This window comes from Alexandromys fortis, unplaced genomic scaffold (assembly GCF_014885135.2).
Source record: "Alexandromys fortis isolate MF-2015 unplaced genomic scaffold, M_Fortis_MF-2015_v1.1 scaffold_13, whole genome shotgun sequence".
NCBI lineage: Eukaryota > Metazoa > Chordata > Mammalia > Rodentia > Cricetidae > Alexandromys > Alexandromys fortis.
The window spans coordinates 15,674,837-15,699,270 of record NW_026067908.1 but is presented as its reverse complement, the minus strand read 5'-3'; the positions used below and the strand labels follow the sequence as shown (position 1 = coordinate 15,699,270).

Below are 24,434 nucleotides of genomic sequence, written 5' to 3'. Positions count from 1 at the left end.
TCCTACGTCTCATTTCTTTTTTGTCGCGGCCCTGCTCTGTGACATGTCACAGAGAAGATCAGGAAGCACTGCCTTTGAGTAATGACACCCAGAGAACACGACAGCATCCTGTGCAGAACTGGGAAAAGGTGGATATAATAACCGTCGTCAAAATAGCTAACATTTTAGCTAGTACCTAATGCAAGATGCTGTTATTAATCATTTTCATACTTTTTCCATTTTACCTTAACAGTTCTATGGGCATTTATATTATCTCTACTTTGAAGATGAGTCGGTCGTGGTGCAAAGCAGTCAATAAACCGCCCAACCTGTTCAGTTGGTCAGTAAAGATACAGTTGGCAGTCTAGAACCCAGAGTCCCAATTATCTTATAACTGACTCTGAAGAATGATTTTACGCTTGGGAAATGCTAAAATACACAGCTGAGAGCCAACCTTCATAAATATGCTAGGTGCCATCCCTGAGTGTTTTGTTAATTTTCAAATCCATTTAATCATGTTTATTATTTCAAAATGCACCATTGCATTTTATATTAATTGATGAGTATATAGATAACACAATGCCCCCTAACTCTCATAGCCCAGTGAAGGAAATACATACTAAGAAGACATCTATTCTATTGAGTGCTACAGGGGTGCTGGGATAACACAAAAAAATATCGTGAACCTACTTGAAAGGACAGACAGTGATTTTTTTTTTCCTGATCATGCTGTCCTTTTCCGTTTCCTCACTCTGCCTGACCCCCATCTTCTCTCTCTCCTCCTAACTTCCCACTTTCTTTCCAATCCTTTTCTTCCATGGCCTTCCCAACTTCTGGGTTCACTTTAAACTTCATTGCTTATCTTTTTGTTCCTAAGATTGCCTTGGAAGGAATTAAGGCTTAGCCAGAAGGATTCTGAGGCTAGGCCAGATGTGCAGGCTCCACTGCCAGCAACATGATTCTGGCTCAGAAGGGCTGGTGGTCCTAAAACTAGGAACTTTGTAGAGCATGAGAGGTGTATGAGTGGATAAAGGATGTCCTTGCTAATATGGTTGTTCATCTACGTCAACCAAGAGTCACAGACCTACTGACACAGCATTCTGAGCAGTTCAGTCTGCTCACTACGTTCATACCATTGCGTATTTTAAATTTGTTTATTTTATTATTTAATCCTTAGCTATTTCATGAATGTATATAATACATAGGGATTCCTGTTACCTCCCACTCATTCTAATCTCCTTCCCATCCTTACATACTTTCTTTATTCCCTACGAATCTCTTTCTCACATTCCTGCTTTTGTTGTTATTTTATGAGCCACTGAGTTTGACCAGGGCTATCTCTGTGATTGTGGATGTAGATCTACTTATCCATTGGCCTGAGGACCCAGCACTAGAGGCCAATGACACTCCCTCTTCTAGACTGTACTAATAATAAGTAGTTTGGAAATAAGGAGATGATCCAATGAGCCCTTCCCATATCCATGAATGATCATTGACATGTCTTGTGCAGACCCAGTGTAGGTAGCTGTGAGGTCGTGATTGCAATGGTTGTGTTCTGCCTAGAGGTTGACATGTTGTGACACTTCTCCCTATCTTTTAGCTCCTATGTTATTCTCCACTGCTCATCTGAAATGTTCCCTGAACTTCAGAAGAGAAAATATGGATGTCTTATTTAGGGCTGTGCCCCCAATTATCTCTAATTCCTAACATCTTGAACAGCCTCAGGTCTCCGCACTGGCTGCTGTTCAGTATAAAGAGAAGTATCTCTGATGAAGTGTGACAGTTGTTTTGTCTGTGGGTATAAATAAAGATGTTTAGAAGGCAGTTTGGCCAATCTGGTTAAACAGCAGTGGTGAGTCCCCTTGGGTCTATGACCGCCTCAGACATGGATTGTTGACTGAGCTTACAGCACTAGATACAGGTTCACTCCTGTGGAGCAGGCCTCAATTCTAACCAGAGAACACCAAAACAATATAGGTTCTTCTCAGTGCCTTTTGTTGTCCCCTGGGGTTGGAGGATAAGAAGATACCATATTTTTCAGTTGTAAGGAACCGAGAAGCCAACTGCAACTGGCCTGGAAACTTCTTCCCCACTGGATAACTTTCAAAGTGCCAAAAGGCACAATGCAGGCTACTAGGAGAAAATGACATCATTGGTCTTACCCAGTTGTGAACCTTATGAATTACAAAACCAAACTGCCAGGCAAGAAGTGTCCACCTATGCATTAGGGGTTTATGTGTTCAATTCTTTGCTGATAAACATGGCTTTTTTCTTTAAAAGTATTAACTGCAAAGCAGGCAGTATAAATTTTCTGAGAGCTTTCAAGATATTTTATTTTCCCATTGGTGTGATCTATCCTAAGCAAACTTTCATGCAGGAAGCCTTAAACAGAGCCTCTTCTGGGAAATAGTTCTACAAATGTCATCAACCTATTGAATTTGGTGATTATGAGAATGTCAATGGTGATTGTTCTTGGCCAGTATATTTGGCATAATATGGGCTGGCCTAATATATGTAACCATATTATGGACTTGAACTCAGGACCTTGTGCACGCTTAGTACTCTCCAGCTGCTCTATATCACCAATCTGTAGATAGATTTTGAATTTAAAAAGCCTATTCTAATTTGGAGGTATGTTTCGTCCTTTTAAATACACATCTATAGTGTACTGAATGAGAGGATTGACATCCCAAATCAAAAAGTGGGAAAGTCCCTGACTGGTTTCACTGAAGAAAAACCATTCAGCCAGAGGTGGTGGCATATGCCTGAATTTCCAGCACTTGGGAAGTAGAGGAAGCAAAATCAGGAGTTCAAAGCCATCCTTGTCTATGTCCCTACCAAGTTCAATGCCAGACTGAGTGACATGAGCTTCTAACCTCAAAAAGAAGAGACAGGCGACACAGCTCAGTATGGTCAGAAAAACTTGCTAGTTTTGAGGAGAACAATAGTTCAGTTCCCAGCTCTCCCATCAGAGGGCTCATGATTCTAGGAATTTCCCAGGAATGAAGTAGGGATGTTAATACAGATGAAAGGACTGGGCTGTTGGGCTGTTGGAATGTATGGAAGGATTGCAGGCCTAATAGCTCTGGGAGTTCTGGAGTTGCAAATCTTTCAAAACCTTAACCACAATGATGCATGGGAAGGGGATGAGCCAGGAACCTGTGAGAGAAAGGCTGGCGACCATGGTGCAATGCAGAGGAGGTGTATTGTTGTGTCTGCTTCAGGTGAAATAAGCCTCAGATGCGAAAGCTTTCTCACTACCCTGCAAATGATGAGGAAATCATAGACTATGGCCAGGCTGCACCCACCCAAGACTAGTCAGCTCAGCTGACCTGAAACAGAAAAATGACAATTCAAGCCTTTAAATCAACTTTATAGAATAAAGTTCATTTCAGTTGATGAACAAATACTATTATGACTGCTAGTGATAGTTTTAGATGTTTTGGCCATAAGATAAATATTACAATTTCTGTTATTGTTACTTACCCTTCCCCATAGTCCTATTATAATTCCCCAGTATCTTTTTGTAACATTATATTCTATTTCTCCATTCATAGAAGGTGCCCTTCCCCATTACTTACCTAACATTAAAGACTTTTTGAAAAGCCATATAGAAACCTACTACTGTAGAATATTCCTAATGTATGTTCGTATGTAAAAGGAGTTTAATGGAGTAATCATATAATGGGAGAGAACAGTATCCCAACAGGACATCACGTGCTACCAAATAAACCCCCAGAACTAGTATTGTGTTACAACTATTTGAGTCCTTGGTCAAAGAGTCCCATAGACAGCCCCACCCCAACCAAACATGGCAGATGATTACCAACACTATTGGTTACCCTTCACAACCTAGTGGTAAGATCCTATTGCTGAACATAGAAGACAGAGAAATTAAGTTGGTGCTCAGCTGGAAATTGGCCATTGAATGTTGACTAGCATTCATACTGCTGGAAACCAGTGTACATGCTGCCAGAGGAGAAAAGCAGTCATCAGTGTTCACCAATCTATGAACCTTGTGGGCTATAATAGCGACCTAGTGCATTTGCCTAGTTATTTTTTCACAAGTATAATAGTTGCACAAATGATATGGGAATGACCAACCACTTTTATTGGACTTAAGGGCCATTCCATGAGACACAACTCTTGCCTGACATAATGAGACTAAGAATATATTACTAGATAGTTCATAGGCCTAAGGGGGAAATCCTATGGTATATGAACATAGCAATAAAGTGACTCCTAATAAAATATTGCTGTACCCATAGATTGTGCATCACTTAACCCTCATCTCAGAAGTTTCTTCTTGCACTAGATAATTAACATGAAATCGACAGCTAAACAATGTACAGAGAGCAAAAGACTTTAGAGTACTCAGACCTAAATAACGTGTCTTTGTCATACCCTCCCCTCAAGGCTCACAGAGGCAAAGGTAGTGGGTGAGTCTAAGGAAACAGCGCTTGCAGACACAGCAGGCCTGGTGCAGTGTGAACTCACAGAGACTGTGATAGTGTGTGCAAGGCCTGCACAGTCTTGAGCCAGATAAAATCCCAGCATGGAAAAGGAGGAAGTGGACACAAAATTCTACTGCTGGCCCAGAATCTAAGAAGCTATTTGCAATTGGTAGCTCCTGGGGGAGGGGAAATAAGTTTTCTTTAGCAGCATGATGCTGAGTATGTCAGCCACTGTCAATCATGCTCCAGGGCTGGCCTCCTGCTCAGGAGGAGCCAACGAAACACAGACTCTATACATCTTTGTGCTTTGCTTTGGTTTTGCTTTTAAGATTTATTTATTTTGACTTTATGTGTATGTGGTATTGCCTATATGTATGCATGTATGATGGAGGAAGGTCATTGGTCAGTTAATAAAGAAACTTCTTGGCCCTGATAGGTTAGAACATAGGTGGGTGGAGTAAACAGAACAGAATGCTGGGAGGAAGAGGAAGTGAGCTCAGACACCATGCTCCCCTCTCTTGGGCAGAGGCGATGAAGCTCTGACCCAGGATGGACGTAGGCTAGAATCTTTCCGGTAAGCCCACCTTAGGGTGCTACACACATTAATAGAAATGGACCAAGCAGCATTTATATGAATACAGTTTGTATGTTGTTATTTCGGGTAAAGCTAGCCGGTGGCTGGGAGCTGGGTGGCAGGAACGCAGCCCGCAGCTCCCACAACAGATGTGTGTTCCAGATGACCAAGGAGGTCAGAATAGGCATGGAATCTGTGGAACTGGAGTTACAGATGCTTGTGAGCTGACATGTAGGTGCTAGGAACTGAACCTGGGTCCTAAGCAAAAGTAACCATTGTTTTTAATGGCTGAGTCACATTTCCAGTCATGTTTTGTTTTGTTTTGTTTTAAGAGAGAGAAAGGACATAAAATTGATTGGGTATGGAAGTGGCAGAGTCTGGGAGGATTTGGGAAAGGGAAAAATGTCATCAAAATATGTTGTATGAAGTTCTCAAAAATTAAGTATTTTTTTTAAAAAAAAAAAGAGCTCAAAAATTCTATCATTATTAGAAGGATTACATGAGACTAAAAATGTTCAATGTACTGTGGCCTAAGGTCCATAGTTCATATTCAATAATGAGTAGTTAAGAATAGACTTCAGAACTTTGTCTTTCAGCTGAAAGAATAAAATAAATGTTTATTGAGCACTAGCTATAGTGAGTATTTAGTAGAATACTAACTGCCACGACTACTGCCACTGTTATTATTGACGTAACCATAGTTTCTATTATAGGTCACTGCAATACTTTATGTCTCCTCAGCAATGCCGTCGGGATCATTTCATTGCTAGTAAACAATAGTGACTAATTGAGCTCCTGCTTGCATTTCTAGAGTCAATGATCTTTCTGAAGCTTTTAGTAAGACGCCTTAGAAATCATGTAAGAAATGAGTCAAGTTCATATAAATAGGACGAATGCTTGCTCAATTTTCATATTTAGATCCAGTCCTTTGCAGCCAGACAGTGTATTACTTCCAAGTCTCTTGACAGGGATGGAGTCACTCCCCTGTGCCATGTTGGCCCATGGCTAATCAAGAAATAAAGTTCATGTTTCCAGGAAGACCAGTGGATGTGTGCCCTGTTAGAGTGGGGTTAGGGAAGCCTCAGAAATTGGGAGTCAAAACACACACACACACACACACACACACAGATTGCAGATCTGGCAATATTTAGAAATAATCTAAGCCATTGCCTTCATTCTGGTGATAAGGTGATGCTAAGGAAGGGGAAAGGTCTTGCTCAGGGTCATACAGCTGGTAGTGATTTTGTTTTGTTTGTTTCGAGAAGTAATACGAGCAATCTCTCTGTACATCGACAAACCTGTCTTCCTCTTTATGTAAGTACAGTGTAGTGGTCATGGTAAAATGTGCCTTTGGTGGGGGAAAGGAAAGCTTTGAGAATTTTACAGGGTCTCCAAACCATCACACAGAAGGTAGCTGTGATGGGCGCAGTCTGGACATCTGCCCGCCGGGAATGAGCTCCTCAGGAAGTGGGCTCAGTGTTAACTCAAGACTTGAAGCAGTCTTGTAATGGACTAGTTTAGACAAACCACTTGACCTCTCTTAGCCTGTGCTTCCTCATTTAAATTTAGATAAAAGATCCCCATCCCAGACACAGAACTTGATGGTCACACAAAGCAAAATACAAATATACAGCTCCTTGCATTAGATATGCATTTGATCAGTATATTCTCTCAGCTGACATTTAATGGTCAACTAAAAGTTAGTGTTTCATTAATGAAGAAGAATACTAAGAACTCTGTACTTCTGGTTCTGGAAAGAGGAGACATGGGGGCTCCATGGAAGGAAGTCAACAATAAGTCAAGAAAGTAAGAATACAATGTCAGATTACACTGTGTACAGAGGAGGGTGGTGAGGATGAGAAAGTGTGATGCTATGACCTCTGATATCCAGAAGTGGACTGACTGAGCTAAGGGTGGCCAAAGACAGTCTTGGAGAAAGTGCATTTGAAGAAAGGGTCAGACAAAGATTCCGGGGAGAGGAACAAATTCCTGGGAAGGAGGAATTTTGGCATGGTCAGTCATCAGCAAGAAAGCCAGTATTTCTAAAATGGTTCACAAGGAGGGCAATGACTGTGACAATGCTGGCAACAGACACAAGCTCCATCTTGAAGGTTTCAGACACAGACCGGATGCTTTTATGGAATCTAATCTTTTATTTCATCTGGAATGTTCATCTGAGTGTTCGTTGCAGGTTTTAAGAGGGGAAGAGATTGTGATGTGCTGTATATGTGTTGGTGGAGGAGGGTGGTCGTTTGTTCTGGCCGCCTGGCTAGCTTACACCTGAAATAACCATACAGAAACTGTATTAATTAAAACACTGCTTGGCCATTAGCTCTAGCCTCCTATTAGCTAACTCCCACATCTTGATTTAACCCATTTCTATTCATCTGTGTTCACCACGAGGTCGTGGCTTATCGGGAAAGATTTAGCATGTCTGACCTGGCATTTCCATGGTCTCTCTCTCTCTCTCTCTCTCTCTCTCTCTCTCTCTCTCTCTCTGCTTTCTTCTTCCCAGAATTCAGTTCTGTCTTCTCCGCCCACCTAAGTTCTGCCCTATCAGGCCAAGCAGCTTCTTTATTGATTAACCAATGAAAGCAACACATAAACAGAAGGACTGCCTACAACATATATGCTCATTGTCTTTGGTTCCTAATGCATACCAAAACCTTTTGGCATGATTAAAAGACCAGAACTTTTAGCCTTTCCACTGATTTCCCAAGATGAAGAATAAGGATCTCACTAATGTTCCCATCTAACAAAGTACCAGATAATGGGATTCACATAGGTCCTGGATTAATGACCACATGCAAGTCATGACTGGTGTCCAGAAGGACCATGGACCCTCACTGTACCCTTTCTTTCTGCTTTTCCTTCTGCATAGGATTTGTGGCCTTTATAAAAAATTAGTAATAGTAAGTAAACTTTTTCCTGAGTTTTGTGTACCCCATTCTAGCAAGTTTGGGGTTCCCAACTTAAAGTTAGTCAGAAGTATAGAGAAACTTGGAGCTTACAACTAAAGTTAGGGTATCCTTGTGTGTCTGAGCCTTTACAGAGTCAAGTATGAGCCTGACTCTGGGTAGTTAATGCCAGAATTTAATTGTGTAACATGTGCTGATGTCCACAGAATTAGAAAATTAATTAGTACTAGGGCAGAGTGGATCTACACGTTTAGTGTCAGAAGTGTCTTGGGTAAAAACAACCCAGAGACAGAATCTAATTTACCTCCTTGTATTCAGTCAGCACATGTTGAGGGATTGTAGATTCCAGCCAAGCACAGGTTTTAGTGCAGTAAACGAATCAAACACAAGATCTGGACTGTAAGTTGTTCACCCTGGCAGAATAACAAAATATGTAAGAGTGTGACGTGCCTCATATCGCTCGCTCACACCGCTACCGGCAATGCTATGAGAGGGGTGTGGTTAGCAACCTTTGCAGATGAGAAAACACTCATGAAGAAAGCGTGGTGTTTTCCTGATCACCATCGCAGAGCAAGTCCACAGAAAAGTCTGTGACTCTGGAAGGCTGTTACAGTGATCCCCACAGCGTGTTTTCCTCTTTTCAACTGACCACGCCCACTGTACAGAGACGGATGTGAAACCGAGAGACCAATTAAGAATGGTGGTCAGCTATAAAAAAGAAAAGAAACTGTACCAATTTATCTCAGCTGCCAAATGTGCATTTGCACCTTTCTGTGTTAAAAAAAAACTGTGTCATTTGGTGTTTCTCTTAAAATAAGGCAAGTTTATATGGTGTCAACCCGTACTGTAAAGAAAACAATTACATTTTATCAATTGACATGATTCTCAAGTGAAAGCTTATCAGAGCTTCGGTATGCATGAATATGAACTTTAAGGAGTCTCAGAAGGCTAGGTTTCCCTTCACCCCGTGTGCACTTTCAGACACACAGCTGCCCCCTTCCCTCTGACACGCCTTTCCCTTTTGGAGAATTGCCTGTGAGCATGCTCATCTCAGGACCCTCCACAAGCACTCACTGGTTCCAAACTTCTTGGCTCCTTGGGGATGCACCTTCATCACCCCAACCCGAAAACATGGAGTATTGGTGTGCGTTCTTCTGTCGGATGAGTGAGCTCAAGTGGCATCTCTGGGGCAGTTTCTCAATCTGTTTTTCAAAGCTATTTCTTCCCTAAACTAAGAATGATTATCTCCCAAATGGAACAGCATTTCCTATGTATGTACAGTATTTAAAAAGTTAAATACAAAATGCTTGTCTTGGTATGTTTTCTTCAATTTCCAAATTTGTCTGTGTATCTGTGACTTTTCTCATTTTTCACTTCAGCCTCATTGTTGAGAGACAAACCACATCAGCAACTTCTTAACTGCATTCTGTTATTCTATACTTTAAAATTTCACTTATTTTTATTGTTTGTGTGTATGTAGAGTGTGTCTGTGCCCAAATCCATTATGATGGTCAGAGTTGGGGTTGAGTAGCCAATATTCAACAACACTGTGAGTAGCTGTTATGATTTCTGTTTTGTAGATGAGAAAATGAGTTTGTATTCACATATCTAGTAAACAGCAAAATCAGGTTCTGACCTAAGGTCATTTGATCCTAATAATGCAGCATTTTTCTACTGTGTATTTCCTATAGAATTAGACATGTCCCATGACTTCACTCTTTTAGGTCCAAAAGAAAAGTGTGACAGAGGTGTATCTTACTGAGGCTTGTCAAGGTTTTGTTTCGATTTAGTGGCACTTTTAAAATTGAAAAAGAAGATGTAAATATATGACAAATTTAATATATAGTCTTTTTGTTTTTACAATTTGAAAATTAAGACGCTGTAACTAACATATACATGCTAAACATGCAGTTTGTGTGTTTTTAAAAGCTGTGAACCCCCGTGTAATTAAACAGCATAAACGCGTGTGTGACAGATGAGCGTTCAGAATGGTGAGCAGTATGCCGGGCATTTCCCACTCTCCCCCTCTTCCTGCTTCTCAGCTGACATTGTTGTTGTCAATGCCTTGGGTAAGAGAGTGCCAGCTGCAAGTCAAGAGCGTCCCGTGCCAAAAGTAAACAACAGTAACATAAATAAAAGAACAATTAGCCATTTCTTAATACTTGGTAGAGGAAAATCATGTTGCCAAATTTTCTGTTTTTCTATGAAGGGGTCATGTGCCCCGGCCCACACATTAGCACATGAGCTTGTGGTTCCCATAAAATGAGTCAGAGTTTCTCAAGAAGGCAGATTCATGAATTTCAGAACTATGTGCCAGCATCTGTAAAGAAAGGTACAATCCCTGTATTAAAGTTTGTCTCACACACACATACACACACATAACACATGCACACTAAAATGGATCACACAATTAACATAAGTAGAAGTGGAATTTGAACTCAAGACTAGAGAACTCAAAAATCACGTGTTGTTCTTTACAGAGAGGATGGTAGCTCTGTGGACAGAGGATGGAGCTCAGCAATAATCTGGAGTTGGAACTGAGCTTGCTTTCTGGGCTTCACCACAAACTGGCTGTGTGTCATTGTGCATATTATTCATTTTCCCTCTCTCTCCCACACTCCATTCAGTTCTGTCATTCAAAAGAATGGGAGCAGGTGAGAATATCTATAGTAGAACATTTCACGAAGTGTGTGTGAAGTGGGTGGTGTGGTCCCCAACCCAGAGTAAGCACCTGGGAAAGGGGGCCTTGGAGTTGGCAGCTGAGGCTGTGCACACCAGATTTTTGAATCAATCATGAGAAATATGCACATGTATCTCAGTGTGTGGACATCTGTGTAAAAACATAGTATTGTGCTTGTGGATTGTTTAATGAAACAAAATATAGTTGAAACAAAGATGTTTTAAATAATATGTGTGCCTATGCAATGTCTAAAGGTCTGCTTTCTATGGATAATGTGTTTTTAAATATTATTTAAACATTTTTAATGAATTTTTTTGCTTGTTGGAACTAAAGCTCCCTGTACAGGCCTAGGGTGGACTTAACATTTTGATTCTCCTGCCTCAACTTCATGAGTGCTGGGATAACAAACATGCTCCGCCAAACACATATACATTTTTTTTATGAATTTTTAAAATGTGTATATGTGTATGTGGCATGCATGCATATGTTTTCATGTTTGGATCGTTGGCTTGCACATGTATGTGCATGTATGGAAGCCCAAGGTTGACATCAGGAGTCTTTCTTGACCCCTCTTCATCATTGTTCATTGAGGCAGGGTCTCTCAATTGAGCCAGAGAGTGCTCACTTGCCGCAGGGATCCCTATGACTATTTCCCATGGGCTGCCACATTCACCTGGAAGATACATAGATAATTGATGAATCCAAACTTTGCTTCTCTTCCAGGCAAGCACCATGCAGCTGGCTCTTGGTGCTGGCGGAAGCCTGCTTGCAGCCTATGTGGCTCTTCGACCTGTCGCTGAGTTGTTGCTTCTAATGCAGTCTACGTATTCAGTACAGAAAAACCTGAATTTGTTTAGAGTAAAAATCACACAGATGGCCCTTGCGGTACTTTCCTCCAGAATCCTTTTGGACCACCCGGTACTTTCTGAGTGTGGGTGTGCCTCTCAGCAAACACTGGCTTTGATGACCTTACAATGTCTGTTGTGATAAGCATCAACTTTTCATTCACAGCATTAACCAACCAGTGATGGGTGCTGGGATTGTGTTCAGCCATAGCCCTGCTTCATGGAGGCTAGTTCTCATCAAAACCAGGTCTTGATTTATTCTATTTTATATAATGTAATTCTAGACAGGTCGAGGCTCTGTCCGCTGCTCCATGATGGAAATCTTGCCTTATCTGGCAGTCTTCCCCAAGTTTTAAGGCCAGGGTTCTCAAAAGTAGAGGACGGAGAACTCTCCTAGTCCCCCAGTTGTGAGCCTCAGCATGTGCTGTGTTGAGTAACTCCTTCCTGGGGCCTCACTTCCGACAGCCCACCCAACGGTGCTCTACAGCTAACCCAGAGCCCATGACAGCCAAGTGTTTCCTCTGCCCACCCAGAGGCCTGGCCACTGCCAGTCCTGCCTCTAGAGAAGTGGGAGCAGAGTGCTGACTGGTATCTCAGCCTTGACACACCAGGGAAGGGTCAAGTCCGTGAATGAGGCCTTTCATGGCTGGCTACAGGGACCCCATTTTTTTCCGACAGAAGCCCTGCACTTGCTTTTAGAAGTGACAATCAAATGTGAACTTTCATGGTTTATTTATAGCTCTGCCTTAGCGAGATAGAGAAAAGAAGTGATTAAAATGCTATTTTATAAAATATTTTGTTTTTTAAAAAGCGTTCATTGTGTGGGCAAAAAGGAAAAAGAAAAGCCACTCTGTTCATTGTGCTGTCTAGACTCCCAAACAAAGAGGATAGCGTGCTGCAAATCGAGATTGTCCGGCCCCTGCATGCTGACAGAAAGTATGAATTTAGAGCCCAACTTCAAATAAGTCCTTTTGAACAGAACTATATTGTGGGGGTGGCTATATTTAGCATGTGTCAGCATTTCCATAATGAATTCATATTGTCGTACTGTAGTGATTCTCAGATTTACCGCAGGCAGAAGATTCATGCGGTTTCACTTTTGTGGTAATTATCTGGAGAAATTGGGACTCTCTCAGCAGCGCTGTTTGTGATGACAGCCCGGCTGCTCTGGCCGTCTCCAGACTGTGTCTGGTCCCCACAGTGCAGCCAGCCTTCCAGGAGATGAAGGTGAGCCTGAGCCATGTTGACTACCTGTGTGCGACCATAACTTACAGCGTGTAATGAGGAACGTTGTGCTTTGCCTACAACGGTAAGACCAATAGAGGCCACTGTGGAAAAATTCTGATTAGAGAAAAATCATCCATTCTCTTGAACTCGTTAATAATTTAACGTATTTTCATCTATCAAGTTCGCATATGTAATTGGCATTTAGCAAGTTACATGAAACAAAAACTTGTGTAGAAGACTTCACACAATTCTTTCTTTTCCTTCCTTCTTTTCTTCCTTCTTTCTTCCTTCCTCTAAGACAGGTTCTCTCCCATGTTGGGTTAGCCTCAAATTCCTGGACATAAGCAATCTGACTCCTTACACCCCCTTACCCCACCCCCACCTCCCCAAGCAATGGGCATTCCATGGCAACCCTTCAATTCACAAAATTCTCGAGATAGAGAAAACCAGCTTCAGTCTTCACTCTTACTGCCCCTTCCCATTGTGGAGGGGGCTCATTTTCCTGCCCTGCCTAAGAATCATGATCGTTACCTAAGTACAGAGGGAAAATGGTGATGCTAGTCTTGTGAACCTTTAGGTTGGGGTATCCAGCCAAAATTCAGCAACTCGGATCAAGGAATAGGTATCAGTAAATGTGAACCACTCCCCAGTTTCTGCAGCTGGGGCGTGGCCCACGTAACAGGGTCCGCTATTCTTCAATCGTTTCTTTTCCATTGTTTCTCCTCTTCTTGTGAGGCGATGAAGGGCCCAGAGAGCACTGTCATAAATAAGAATCAGGCTCCTGAAGTGTAGGTGCCTAGTTCTTGACGTCATACGACTCTATTGTGGCTGTTTCTGGCGACCCATAAGGTGCTGCTGTGGATGTTTCTAGAGACCCATAAGGCACTGTTGTGGGTGTTTCTGGAGATCCTCTGTGTCTGAAAGCTTCACTTACAGTACGAGGTGTTAATGTCCCTGTGTCGTAGAAGAATGCCAACTCTTCATTTCTTAGAAATCGGAAAGTTCATTCCTGTGCCCTTAACTGGCCACATTGGACAGAAACAGAGCAACCCATGACAGCCCCTCATACCAGAGCCTCCTTAAGATGGTAAGAAATGACCATGCCTTTGAGAGCCTGACAGCATGGCCTCTCTTCTCTACACAGGATCTAATACCAGGCTGCTTGTCCCTTCTTAGCATGAGTCACTTATTCTCCGCTAGGTGCCATAGCCTCAGTGCCAGGCACCCGGTGAAGCCCTGTGGGCCTGCTTGTGTGGGGGAGGCCTCCCTCATAACTCCCTCTGGAAGGAACCCTGATCACAGTAAACTAGCCTTCTCTGAGAAGCCCATCAGTTTGACCTTCCGTGGGGGTGAAAGGCATAGAGACTCTTCATGGGTTCTTAGCCCCTCTTTGCATGAACTCACCAAGGTGGACTATTTCCAGCTCACTCTGGTATCATTTCTGTCATCTCAGGCCTCAGCAGAAGCTTCTGTTTTAACAGTTTGTTCCACATATTATCTTTAACTTCATTCACTCTGTTGGCGTTCCTGCCTTCCATACCCCAGATGCTGAGTTTGGCAGGGAGAACTGTTTTAACAATTCCTTCCTGAAGGAACTCACGGACTAATTGGGAGACTGATATGTTTGCAAAAAAAAAAAGAAAGAAAGAAAGAAAGGAAGGAAGGAAGGAAGGAAGGAAGGAAGGAAGGAAGGAAGGAAAGAAAGAAAGAAAGAAAGAAAGAAAGAAAGAAAGAAAGAAAGAAAGAAAGAAAACAAAAAAAGCCTGGCACCGTGTCTCGAGTATGAGTTGCCCTGTAGCAGATAACTCAGTCCAGGGGCCATGCAGGCAGCAGGGATGAGTCAGGAAAATTCTCAGTGGGCTGGGTACCTGACCTAAGTTTTAAGCAGGCCCTTTCTTAGAAACAGAATAACCCCTTTTTAAACCCTTCAAATCTCCACTGTGAATACTGGCTTCTCAGGAACTTATTTTGAAAACAAGCAGAAGTAATGGGAAGAAAAGAAGAGAGAATTCCCTAGCGTGTGCCATTTGCTGCACATCTGTTGCTGTGGGAAAGAAAAGAACATAAGTACCTTCGATAAGCTTCCTGGATCCCACCCATGAAGGCAACCCTGGAATGTTGTCTCAGGCCCCTGAAGACCAACAAAGGCAGGAGGGCACACCCTGGGAGCATTCCCCAGCTTGCGGGAGGTAACAAAGGCAGCGGCTTCTGGGGGGCACAGCAGGGGGAACAGCAATACAAAACCAGAATGAATAGCAAAGTGGGTGATGGGATTGCTAAAACCATCTCGAAAATCTATGAGGAAAAATGTCCTGACACAATCAGAGATATTCAGGGCTCTCGATGCATCCCGGAGTAGAGCAGCAGCGTATCTGGAAGATGTGTTTGCTTGCCTGCCCTTCATGGAATGACTGCACACCGCCGCCCTTGTTTTTTTTTTTTTTTTTCTTCTTCCTAGATTCCTGGTCAATAGTTTTTCATCCATTTTCAGATCTTCCCTCCTGTTCTTTCTGCCGCCAGTGTACTTTCTAGTATAGCACATCTTAGCTCTCCAACGGGCCTGCTCATCCAGGGCTGGAAGATCAGAGCACTGGTTCAGAACGCCATCCTGTCCTCGAGGAAGAATCATAAGGGCAATGTAGCTGGCGTGGAAATCCCGAGTTAGTTACCTGAGGTTTAAATGGTCATCGCAATGTGCATAGCACAGCACTTACCATATTGTCTTTTGAGCCCAGCAAATGCTTTTTCCGCTCTGTCTCAAACTCCTTGAGAAAAAGGTCCACCACCTGCTTCTCTGTTGTCCTTCTGTACTGAGTGTTGTCCTTGGCATGTCAAAGTGGCTCTATGCGCTTTATGAATATTTTAGGCGCTAGGATTCAGCAGGCTACAGGCAGAGCCCGGGCTGTGGTATAGCTTACCTTTTGGTTAGAGTACGCCAGAAGGTCATTAACAGTGTGCCACTGAATGAATCAGTAAGTTGGCAAAGATGGACGGGGACACTTGGATAAGCACTTGGGTACACAGAGGCTCACGTACAGTGTACGGCGGGAAGACTTGGCCGTCCACCACCCCGTGCCTAGTATGAATTTCACCCAGACAAAGAGCATGCCTCATCTAACCTATTTTCTGGAGCAGTGTCTAATACAAAGTCATTCATAAATCGGTGCCATAAGAAGTTGTGTCTCTAGTTACAGACTTCATAAGAGTGTAAGAGCTGTTCTTAAGGCAGACCTTTCCTGTGGAGATATTTCATGCTGTCCCACGGTTGGGTCTGTTGGATGCCAAGGTTGAAGTGGCTCTGTGCCCTCAGACTTTATCGTGGGTTAGAAGCCTTAGAAAACTGCCCAAGGAAATCTAGCCCTTCTTTTCTGTGCAGACACAAAGGGCTTTGCTTTCTGGGTTGTATGTCCTAGAGACCTCAACGCACAGTTATATATGAGGCCCAGGATAGGTGGTTACTAGATGCAACCTTAACTGTCCATTGGTTTTTGTTCATAGTGCCAGAGAATAGCAAGTCTCTGCGAGAAAGCATGTTTAACTGAGTACCTTGGGGGTAGTGAATTCTAGCATTCCTGCCTATCACAAGCCTGCCTTGAGTCTTTTGGTTTGGTTTGGTTGTTTTTTGAGATTATACTAGAATTACAACATTTTCCCCTTTCTTTTCCTCCCTCAAACCCTCCCATAAACCCTTCCCCATTCTCCTTCAAATTCATTGCCACTTTTTTTCATTAGTTGCTATTGCATGCATATATGTATGTTCATATACATTACTGAGTATAACCTGTTGAGTCTATATAAGGTTAGGTGTATGTACATTTCCAGGGCTGACAGTTTGCCACTGCCATGCTCTTTCCTGTGGAAGATCCCATGTCTCCACCCTCAGCTGCCTGTAGTGTTTGCATAGAGTTGAGACCTCACGTTCTTTTCCTGGTCCAGTTTGGCATGTTCATTGGAGTCATCCTCTCTCAGTTCTCATTTGGGCACTCATGGTGGTGAGACTTTAAGGGTGTATTTCTGGTGTTCCTAGAAGACACATCCTTATAAGAACCCCCCGGTCCTCTCCCCTTCCCCACCTCTCTCCCTGTGCTCCCTGAGCTTTAGGTGGAGGAATGTTTGGTAGATGTATCCACTGGGACTGGGCTCCACGACTCTGCATTTTGATTGGTATAGTTTTCCGTTGTGATCTCTGTCTGTTGCAAAGAGTAGGTCCTTAATGAGGGATGCGGACTACGCTTCCCTGTGGGGGCTAAGAATACATGTTTATAGCTTGTTGTTAAGGTTATGCCGGTTTAACATACTGGTTGTAGATTCTCCTCCAACAACAACGACTTCACCAACCCTGGGTAGTTAACTAGATTTCTTGTACCAGTCATGGTTCTCCTCTTGTTGAGAAGGCCTTAAGTCTAATTAGAGAGCTGTTGGTGACTCCCCAAAATATGTGTGCTACTGCCGCCCCTTTATGGTTATCATATCATGCTGGCTGTTGATGCGATTCATAAACTTCCTAGCTGGGGAGGACTGTCCTTTGAAGCTTACCCGGTGCCCTCTAGTCTGTTCCAGCTCACATGTCCCTGGGCCTTGTATCGAAAAGGTGTGGCATGTTCAGCAGTGAGGACTTACCTTCTGCCTCTGGGTGGTAACCAAGGGCAACAACAATAAGCTGGGTTGGGAGTTCCTTGGACAGACCTGACCAAGAACTCAAATGAGAGTTTCTATGTCTGATATTTTTTTTTGGGGGGGGGGCTAGGTGGTCTTCGGGTCTTGGAGGGACCACCATCAGTCCAGACGATTAAAGTTCATTAAAACTACATATGTGTATCTATACATGAGCTACAGTATCTTGTTTTTAGGTAAATATTTCAGGCATGATTCCGTGTGGTCCTTCCAGACACCTTCCTTGTGGTTCTACTCATTTCCCCCTCCTTCTGTATTTACCTCCCTCCCCCAATAAGCAACCCCTCTTCCCATTTCCTCCTCAGATCACTTGTATCCTGCTATTCCCCTCCCCCTCCTCTTCTTCTGTATTTAGCTCCTTCCCTCTCTCTTAAGAGCCCCCCTTTCCCATTTCTCTGATCAGATTACTTATATCCTGTTATTCCCCTCTCTGTTGCTCCTAACTCCCTTATCCTGGCAGTATCCTGGCAACCCTGTTTCTGTTTTACTTTCCTGGTTTCTGGAGCTATTACAGGCTGCGTACGCACACTGGAAGATTCAAAGCTAGAAGCCTCCAGTGAGAGAGAACATGGGACATTTGTCTTTCTGGCTCTTAGTTACCCCACTCAACATGATCTTTTTTATTTCCATCCATTTACCTGCAAAGTTCATCTTTCCTCAACATTCTTTTTTTTTTCCATTTACCAGGAGGCAATGGCAAGAATGAGCAAAGTGGGAAAAGTTGTGTTCCCGAGACATGAGGATAAAAAGTAAGTTTGTATTTCTGTCTGAAATTACTAGAGAGCAAGCATGTGAGGAGGTGCAACTGTTGTTGTGAGATGACCTTGGGTCTGGGGGGGGACCTTGGATCAACCCCTGCACTCTTTTACTTAGAGGTTGAAATATATTCCTCCCAAACGAGAGAACGCTGGTTTACCAGAATCCAGAGCTAGATTGGCCAGAGCTGGGCTCACACACAAGCTTCCATACTCTCAGACCAATGTTTTCACCACAAATCACAGGAAGAAATCTGTTTTCCTCTGTTCTAAAATGTGGGAATCTTTTATATTCCCATCAAAAGACCAGGTGGTATTGCTTGGCGTTGAAGGCTAGAAATGTTCCTTGTTTGAATACAAATCAACGGAATATTCATGTGTTTATTTATTTAGTCTCTGCTATATTCAAAGTATTTGCTGAGTTCTGGGCAGGCTGCAGAGAACAATGAGACACTACCTGATTGGTTCACAGGGCTGATTTCAAATCACACAAATAAATCCTTCCAAAGAAAAACCAGCAGGTGACAATATATAACCCAAAGAAGAAGAAGTAACAGGAACTCTACAGGGATAAAAGGAAGCTTTTGAGAGAAGATTGACTTTCAGCTGACTTTAAATCTTTAAAAGAAATTTTCAGACAGGTCTAGGCAGAGAAGAATATCCTTGAAGGAAGAAATAACATATGCAAAGAACCAACTCTTATACTGAGGTCGCTATCAACAACTCATAATTTCAAAACACAAAGACGAGATGAGGAAGTGAGGCAGGAGGAGGCCATGTCGAAGACCTTTGAAATTTGAAGCAGTGAAGAGACCTGCCCAAGTGGCGATTTTGGAAAGTACACTCATACAGGGTTGGTCATGGAGAAATAAGTCGGGGTTATGTTGAAGGCTTTTGGAGCAGCCTACATTAGCAATCAGGATCACTATGAAGTCACTTGTAATGAGTCTGAAGGTAGAGAAGGGGCAGGAAATTGAAGAAAGCACTTGTGGATAGAACCTAAAGGGAATTTTTAACTGACTTTTTAATGTGACTGAACGGAAGAACAAAGATCCATATTTGAGAGTTTGAAATGCCTACCAAAAGAACAATCCAGTTTCATTTTCCTCTGTCTCCAAACAGATTCAGGCTGCTAAAGCCCCTGTAAATGTAAACCCCTCTCTGGCTTTCTAGCTGAAAGGAGCAGGCTTGGTGTGGGGAACTCAACCTTGGAAGCCAGATAGACTCCCTTTCCAGGGACTGGGGATGTTGGGGAGTGTCCACCTGAGGGCGCTTCGAATAGCCCTTGTGTGTTTGAAATGAGAAAACATATTGTTCCTGTCCATCTCTTTCGTGACCCTCTCAAGCCTTTTCAGGGAAGTGTTTTTAAGTTCTTTTGGTAAAATCCGTGCGTTTCAATGGAAAAGACTGACGTCTTGACGGCAGCTGGCTGGGTTTAGGTGAAGCGGTCTCTCAGTGCTGTACCGCCATCTGCAGGCAGCATAAATATTGCAACCAAAAAGCCAGAGCCCATTTCCTCGTCCTGTGTCTTGACTTCAAATCTCATGAACTTTATGGGATGCTTTCTTGGTCCTGAGCCACGCAAAAGCAATTGGTCGAAAGGAGGGGAAATTAGAAGCTATCTCAGCTGGCAGGCTGTATGTGAACTTCATGTCTAATTAAGTAACTGAAGTTCAATAAGCAAGTTTTTAGGATGACTTCAACGTATTCAGCCTTAAAAGGATGAATCTTAGGGTTTCTGTTAAGTGACAAAGATAATTTCAAGAAGGCAAATGGCAAAGAATAAATGAAGCCAATGAAAGGAGTTTCAGTAAAGTTAATACCCTTAAAAACCTGCAAGTCTGTGGGAAGGGCTGCTGAGCAAAGCTCACCCCTAAGAGTTTTGAGATTCCAAAGTAAGAAATCTCTCCCATCCCACAGAAGAGTGGCCCAACCTTATATCGTCATAGAATATCGTTAGAAGCAGAAAACTGTTTCTAAAAAGCATCCTATAACAGTTGAATGCTCTAGAGTGGGGTTTGGCAGTATCTCACAACCCTAGATTGGGTAAAATATTAGAATATGAATTATTGCAAAGCAGTAACTAGTTCTTACATTATTTGTTATGAGTTAGGTATTGTTATTATGCTTTTTATATATTGCTCAATCCTCAAAAATATTCTGCAGTGTATACTGTAAATATCTCTATGTGAAGATGAGGAAATTTATGCACAAATGGACCATGTCCAAAGTTACATAGGCAGGCATGCACTGTCCTGGTCTCAGATCCCCTTCTTAGCTATGGGTTGGGCCCCACCACAGTCTCTACATTATCAGAATGCTTACGGTAGAAATGTAGAACAAGTACAAATTTCTGCGTGCACCCAAAGTTTCTCTTACAGCCCCACCCCATTTATAGTCATAAACATGCTTATAAAGGGTCTTCTTCTGAGCACCCCAGAGTCTACCAGACCATGTTGAAGAAGATTCGCCCACCCCGTGTCAGCTCCCCTAACCAAGAGAGGAAGGACAGAGTCTGAGACCTCAGGTGTGATGCGTCCATACCTCTGCTATCCTTTCAGGATGGTGATGCCTAAGCAGCTCAGGTCTGATTCATAGCCAACAATAGTCGTAAAAGGTCTTACCCGGAGAGTCAGATGGAGACAGCGGGTTAGCAAGGCCACCACCAGACACCTGAGGGTAGGGCCAGGCATGGAAAGACATTGGTCACTTTTCCAGAAAGTTTACTCCTGTAGAAGGCTGTCTGTCAAAGACATTGACTTGCGGACATCGCGAGAGGGATTAAAATGCTCATTCTTGTATCTGGCCAGGCTGCGGTTTTCACCTGTGGCTAGTCACATCAGAAATATTGATTTAAGCTTGGGATCAGAGGGAGCTCGGCTAAGCTTTCGGTACGTGTAGTAGATTCTCAGACGTCAGTCCCATCTAAGTGTGCATCCCGACTCTGCTGCTTTTTAAGCTACAGCACCACAGATATGGTTGCCAATAAGCTGTCTACATCTCAGACATGTAGCTCGTGGAACTTCATGTCCTTTAAGCATGATAGATGTGAGGCAAACTAACCCACTGCTCAGGGTGCTGCCCACACTTAAAACTTGGGAGGTCTCAGCCTGACCATGACAGATAGCATTCCCATCCTTCTAAAGAAGAGGGAAAACCATATGACAGTTTCATTTTGAGAATGCTTAATATGTTTCTTTTTGCACCCCCACAGATACTATGACAAGAAATATCAAGTATTTCTCAAGATGGTTGAGCACCAGAAGGAATATTCAGCAATCATGAATGGAAACTGAGCAGCATTTGTGAGTGAAGACTCTGGGCCATTTGTTAGGCATCCCTGTGTTTTCATCTTATGGCCGGTGCCCTGTAGGTACCATTTTGGCATGCGTGTCTTATCTTTTAATAAAAACTTGGACATGCACAAGCATAAGTGGAGTTGCTCATGTCTGTGTCCAGATGCTGAAGTTATTTACCTGGCCGTTTCTAAGGTGCTTCCCTGGTAGCAGAAGCTTCGTAAAGGTTCATGGGATCTAAGACAGACCTTGGAGCATCATTCATCCTGTGGAGACTTGTTCATTCTTCCCATGTCGGCTTTTAAACCTGATTCACTTTGCTTTAAGTGGAAGAACCTGATGCTCATTCTGTGTACCGTATTAGGTTAGCTCCTTCTACACGTTAGGGTCAGGCATTGCTTTTAACCGCAGAATCATCATTTTGCAGCTATCATATTAAAGATTGGGATGGTCAGGAGTCATCCATAGATCCCGTAGGAAAATTTCATAAGTAACAGGATGTATAAATACTCTCTAAAATGCTACTTCACCAATGATTGATTGCAAGAAGGGGGAAAAAAAAGAATGTCAAATACACAAAGAAACAGGGCACCACACAGCATCTTTGCTGACTTCAGATGACCAAATGTGCACCATGTGCTTCTGGATGCGACACTCTTGACGAAGAAACAGCATCACCCTTGCTGGGAATGCATAGTCCAAACAGAATGGTTAGGAAACCTCAGCAAACCTCAGCTGAGACACATTCCATTTCCACAGGCTGTAGTACTCAAAACTGTCTTACATGAAGACAAAGGCCAAGACAAGTTTCTAGCCAGATCCCACCTCCCAAAACATGGGACGGAGTGTTTACAAATATAGAGATATTTGACACCAAAACTTCCACCACAGAAATCACTTGTGATTCCAAACCCATACTTTTCTAATGCCATTTCTAGAGTTGCTGTGGCTCAGGTGGGCTTGGGTGGAGGACATACTGACAACAGCAGCACAGGAGAGCTGTCTAGAGTCGTTTTGTGCAGTAGTTTCTAGGTCTCAGGGATTGCGTTAACAGTGGGAGTACAGGCTAAACTAGAACATGGTCTTTACCCTCAGAGAATTCCCTGTCTATGGAGATGTGGACAGGAAAATGAACCCACACATCACAGTAAGTACTGCAATGCCTCAGTCAGAAAATGAAGCAGAAGAGGGTTACAACTGGCACAAAAAGCATAAAATTGCAGGAATTCCTTGGGATCCTTGTCCTGGATTTCTTTTTCTTTGAAACTATGTGACTTGGAAATATTTCTTAACCTTTGTAAGTTTTTACCTCATTCCTGTAATGGCGCAGTGCTGATTGGTCTCTGATGACCTGAAACAGATCTGCACATAGCTGGGAAGAGGGAATCATAGCTGGGGAAATGCCACTGTCAGATGAGCCTGTGGTAAATCTTTGGGGTATTAATGGCTGATGTAGGAGGATACAGCTACTATAGACTGCCCTGCTCCTGGGCAGGTGACCCTCGATCGTAGGGGCAAGCCATGAGGAGCAAACCAGTAAGCAGTGTTCCTCCATGGTCTCTGCTTCAGTTCCTACTCACAGGTTCCTGGCTTGGGTTCCTTCCCTGACTTCCCTTTGGGATTTTGCATAAACAGAATTTGTTAGACAAATAAATTCTTTGCTCCCAAAGTTGCTTATGGTTGTAGTCTATATCACAACAATAGAAAAATAGGGAAAGAAACTGTAGCAGATACTGGTACCAGAAATGGGTGGGGTATAAGGGAAAACTGTGCAATTGTTTGGAACTTTGGGCTGGAAAGGCCACTGCGTGCTTAGAACTTAATGTTCTGTCCTGTGGAAGATAAGAATACTGAGAGCAATGAAGGCAACGAAGGCCTGGCTTGTGGGTTTCAGAAAGAAGCAGAGACACTCAGGGCCATTTGTGTGACTTTTTGAATTAAGAATCTAATTAAGTGAACCCTTGGCTTTACTGGGGCAACAGATGCTACTTGACTGGAGCTGAGAAATTCACTGTGATGTGAGTAAGAAGCAAACAGCATCATTGAAATGCAGTCTTCTGCGTGTATTTTCTGAGTCAGCACACAGGAGCTGTGGTCCAGAGGCGGCCAAGGCTGTCCCGGACCCATGCTGGCAGCCCAGCGGTGTCACCTGTAAGAGTCTCCCATGTGGTTCAAGTCTTGAAGGCACAAAAGGGTCATGGGATGGATGCAGGCGAGGCTTGGAGCTACAGGAGGCCAGGAGAGGCCATTGGTAAAAGTATAACTTCATTTGCAGCAGAAACCTTGATCATGGAGTGGAAACCAGTCACAGAGGGAGACCGAGGGCTTGGCTAAGCAGTGCTCCCCCATGGTCTCCGCTTCGGTCCCTACCTGAAGGTCCTACCATGTCTTCCCTTTAGAATGAGCTGTAATCAGAATGTGCACACCAAATAAACACTTGTCTCTCCAAGCTGCTTTGTGGCCATCGTGTTTCTATCACAGCAATAGAAAACAAACTAAGTCAGGAGTTCGAGAGTTGAATGAGATGGGTACATACTGCATGTAGCTTGATTGCCTGGATCATGTCTCTCTTGTTAACCCAGGATAAAGGCGGGGATGAGTGTATTGATAGCTACACAGGAAGCCCATTCATAGTAAACCCGAACCAGCCAAAACTTGGAATAAGTGACTGGCGAACACCCCAGACGAGGAATAGGGTAGAGCGGTATCTAAGCACATGATGCTATGAGCCTAGTTAAACATGCTCTAGCTGGTAAAGCTGGTGAGTTCTGACTAAGGCAATGGGCATGCCTACGCCAGCCCACACAAAGCGCTGTTGAGGGCAATGACTGCCTGTGGTTAGGAAAGGCAAGAACAGAAGAATGCAGTCTTGCCTGTTTATTCTCCTCAATCCTTACCACTACATCTTAAGGCTTGCAGCATTAATCTCATAATTCAGCCAAGGAAATGATGGTCAGACAGAAAACAGTTGCTGAAGGTGCTGAGGTGGTGTGTGGACAGGATCCTTGTCTGTCCAGGTGCAAAACCTTGGG

The 24,434-nt window shown here is 43.2% G+C and overlaps 1 protein-coding gene across 4 annotated transcripts in view; it reads left to right on the top strand.

The window, feature by feature from the left end:
- Fggy (FGGY carbohydrate kinase domain containing) overlaps window positions 1–21,533 on the top strand; it is a 363,677-nt gene extending 342,144 nt beyond the window's left edge. For all 4 annotated transcript variants that reach the window (XM_050136146.1, XM_050136144.1, XM_050136143.1 and 1 more), the window contains exons 15-16: window positions 18,039–18,100; window positions 21,321–21,533. In XM_050136146.1, coding sequence (XP_049992103.1) covers window positions 18,039–18,100; window positions 21,321–21,402 — 144 coding nt within the window. In that variant the 3' untranslated portion in view covers window positions 21,403–21,533. The remainder of the gene's footprint in view (window positions 1–18,038; window positions 18,101–21,320) is intronic.
- The last annotated feature ends 2,901 nt before the right edge of the window (window positions 21,534–24,434 follow it).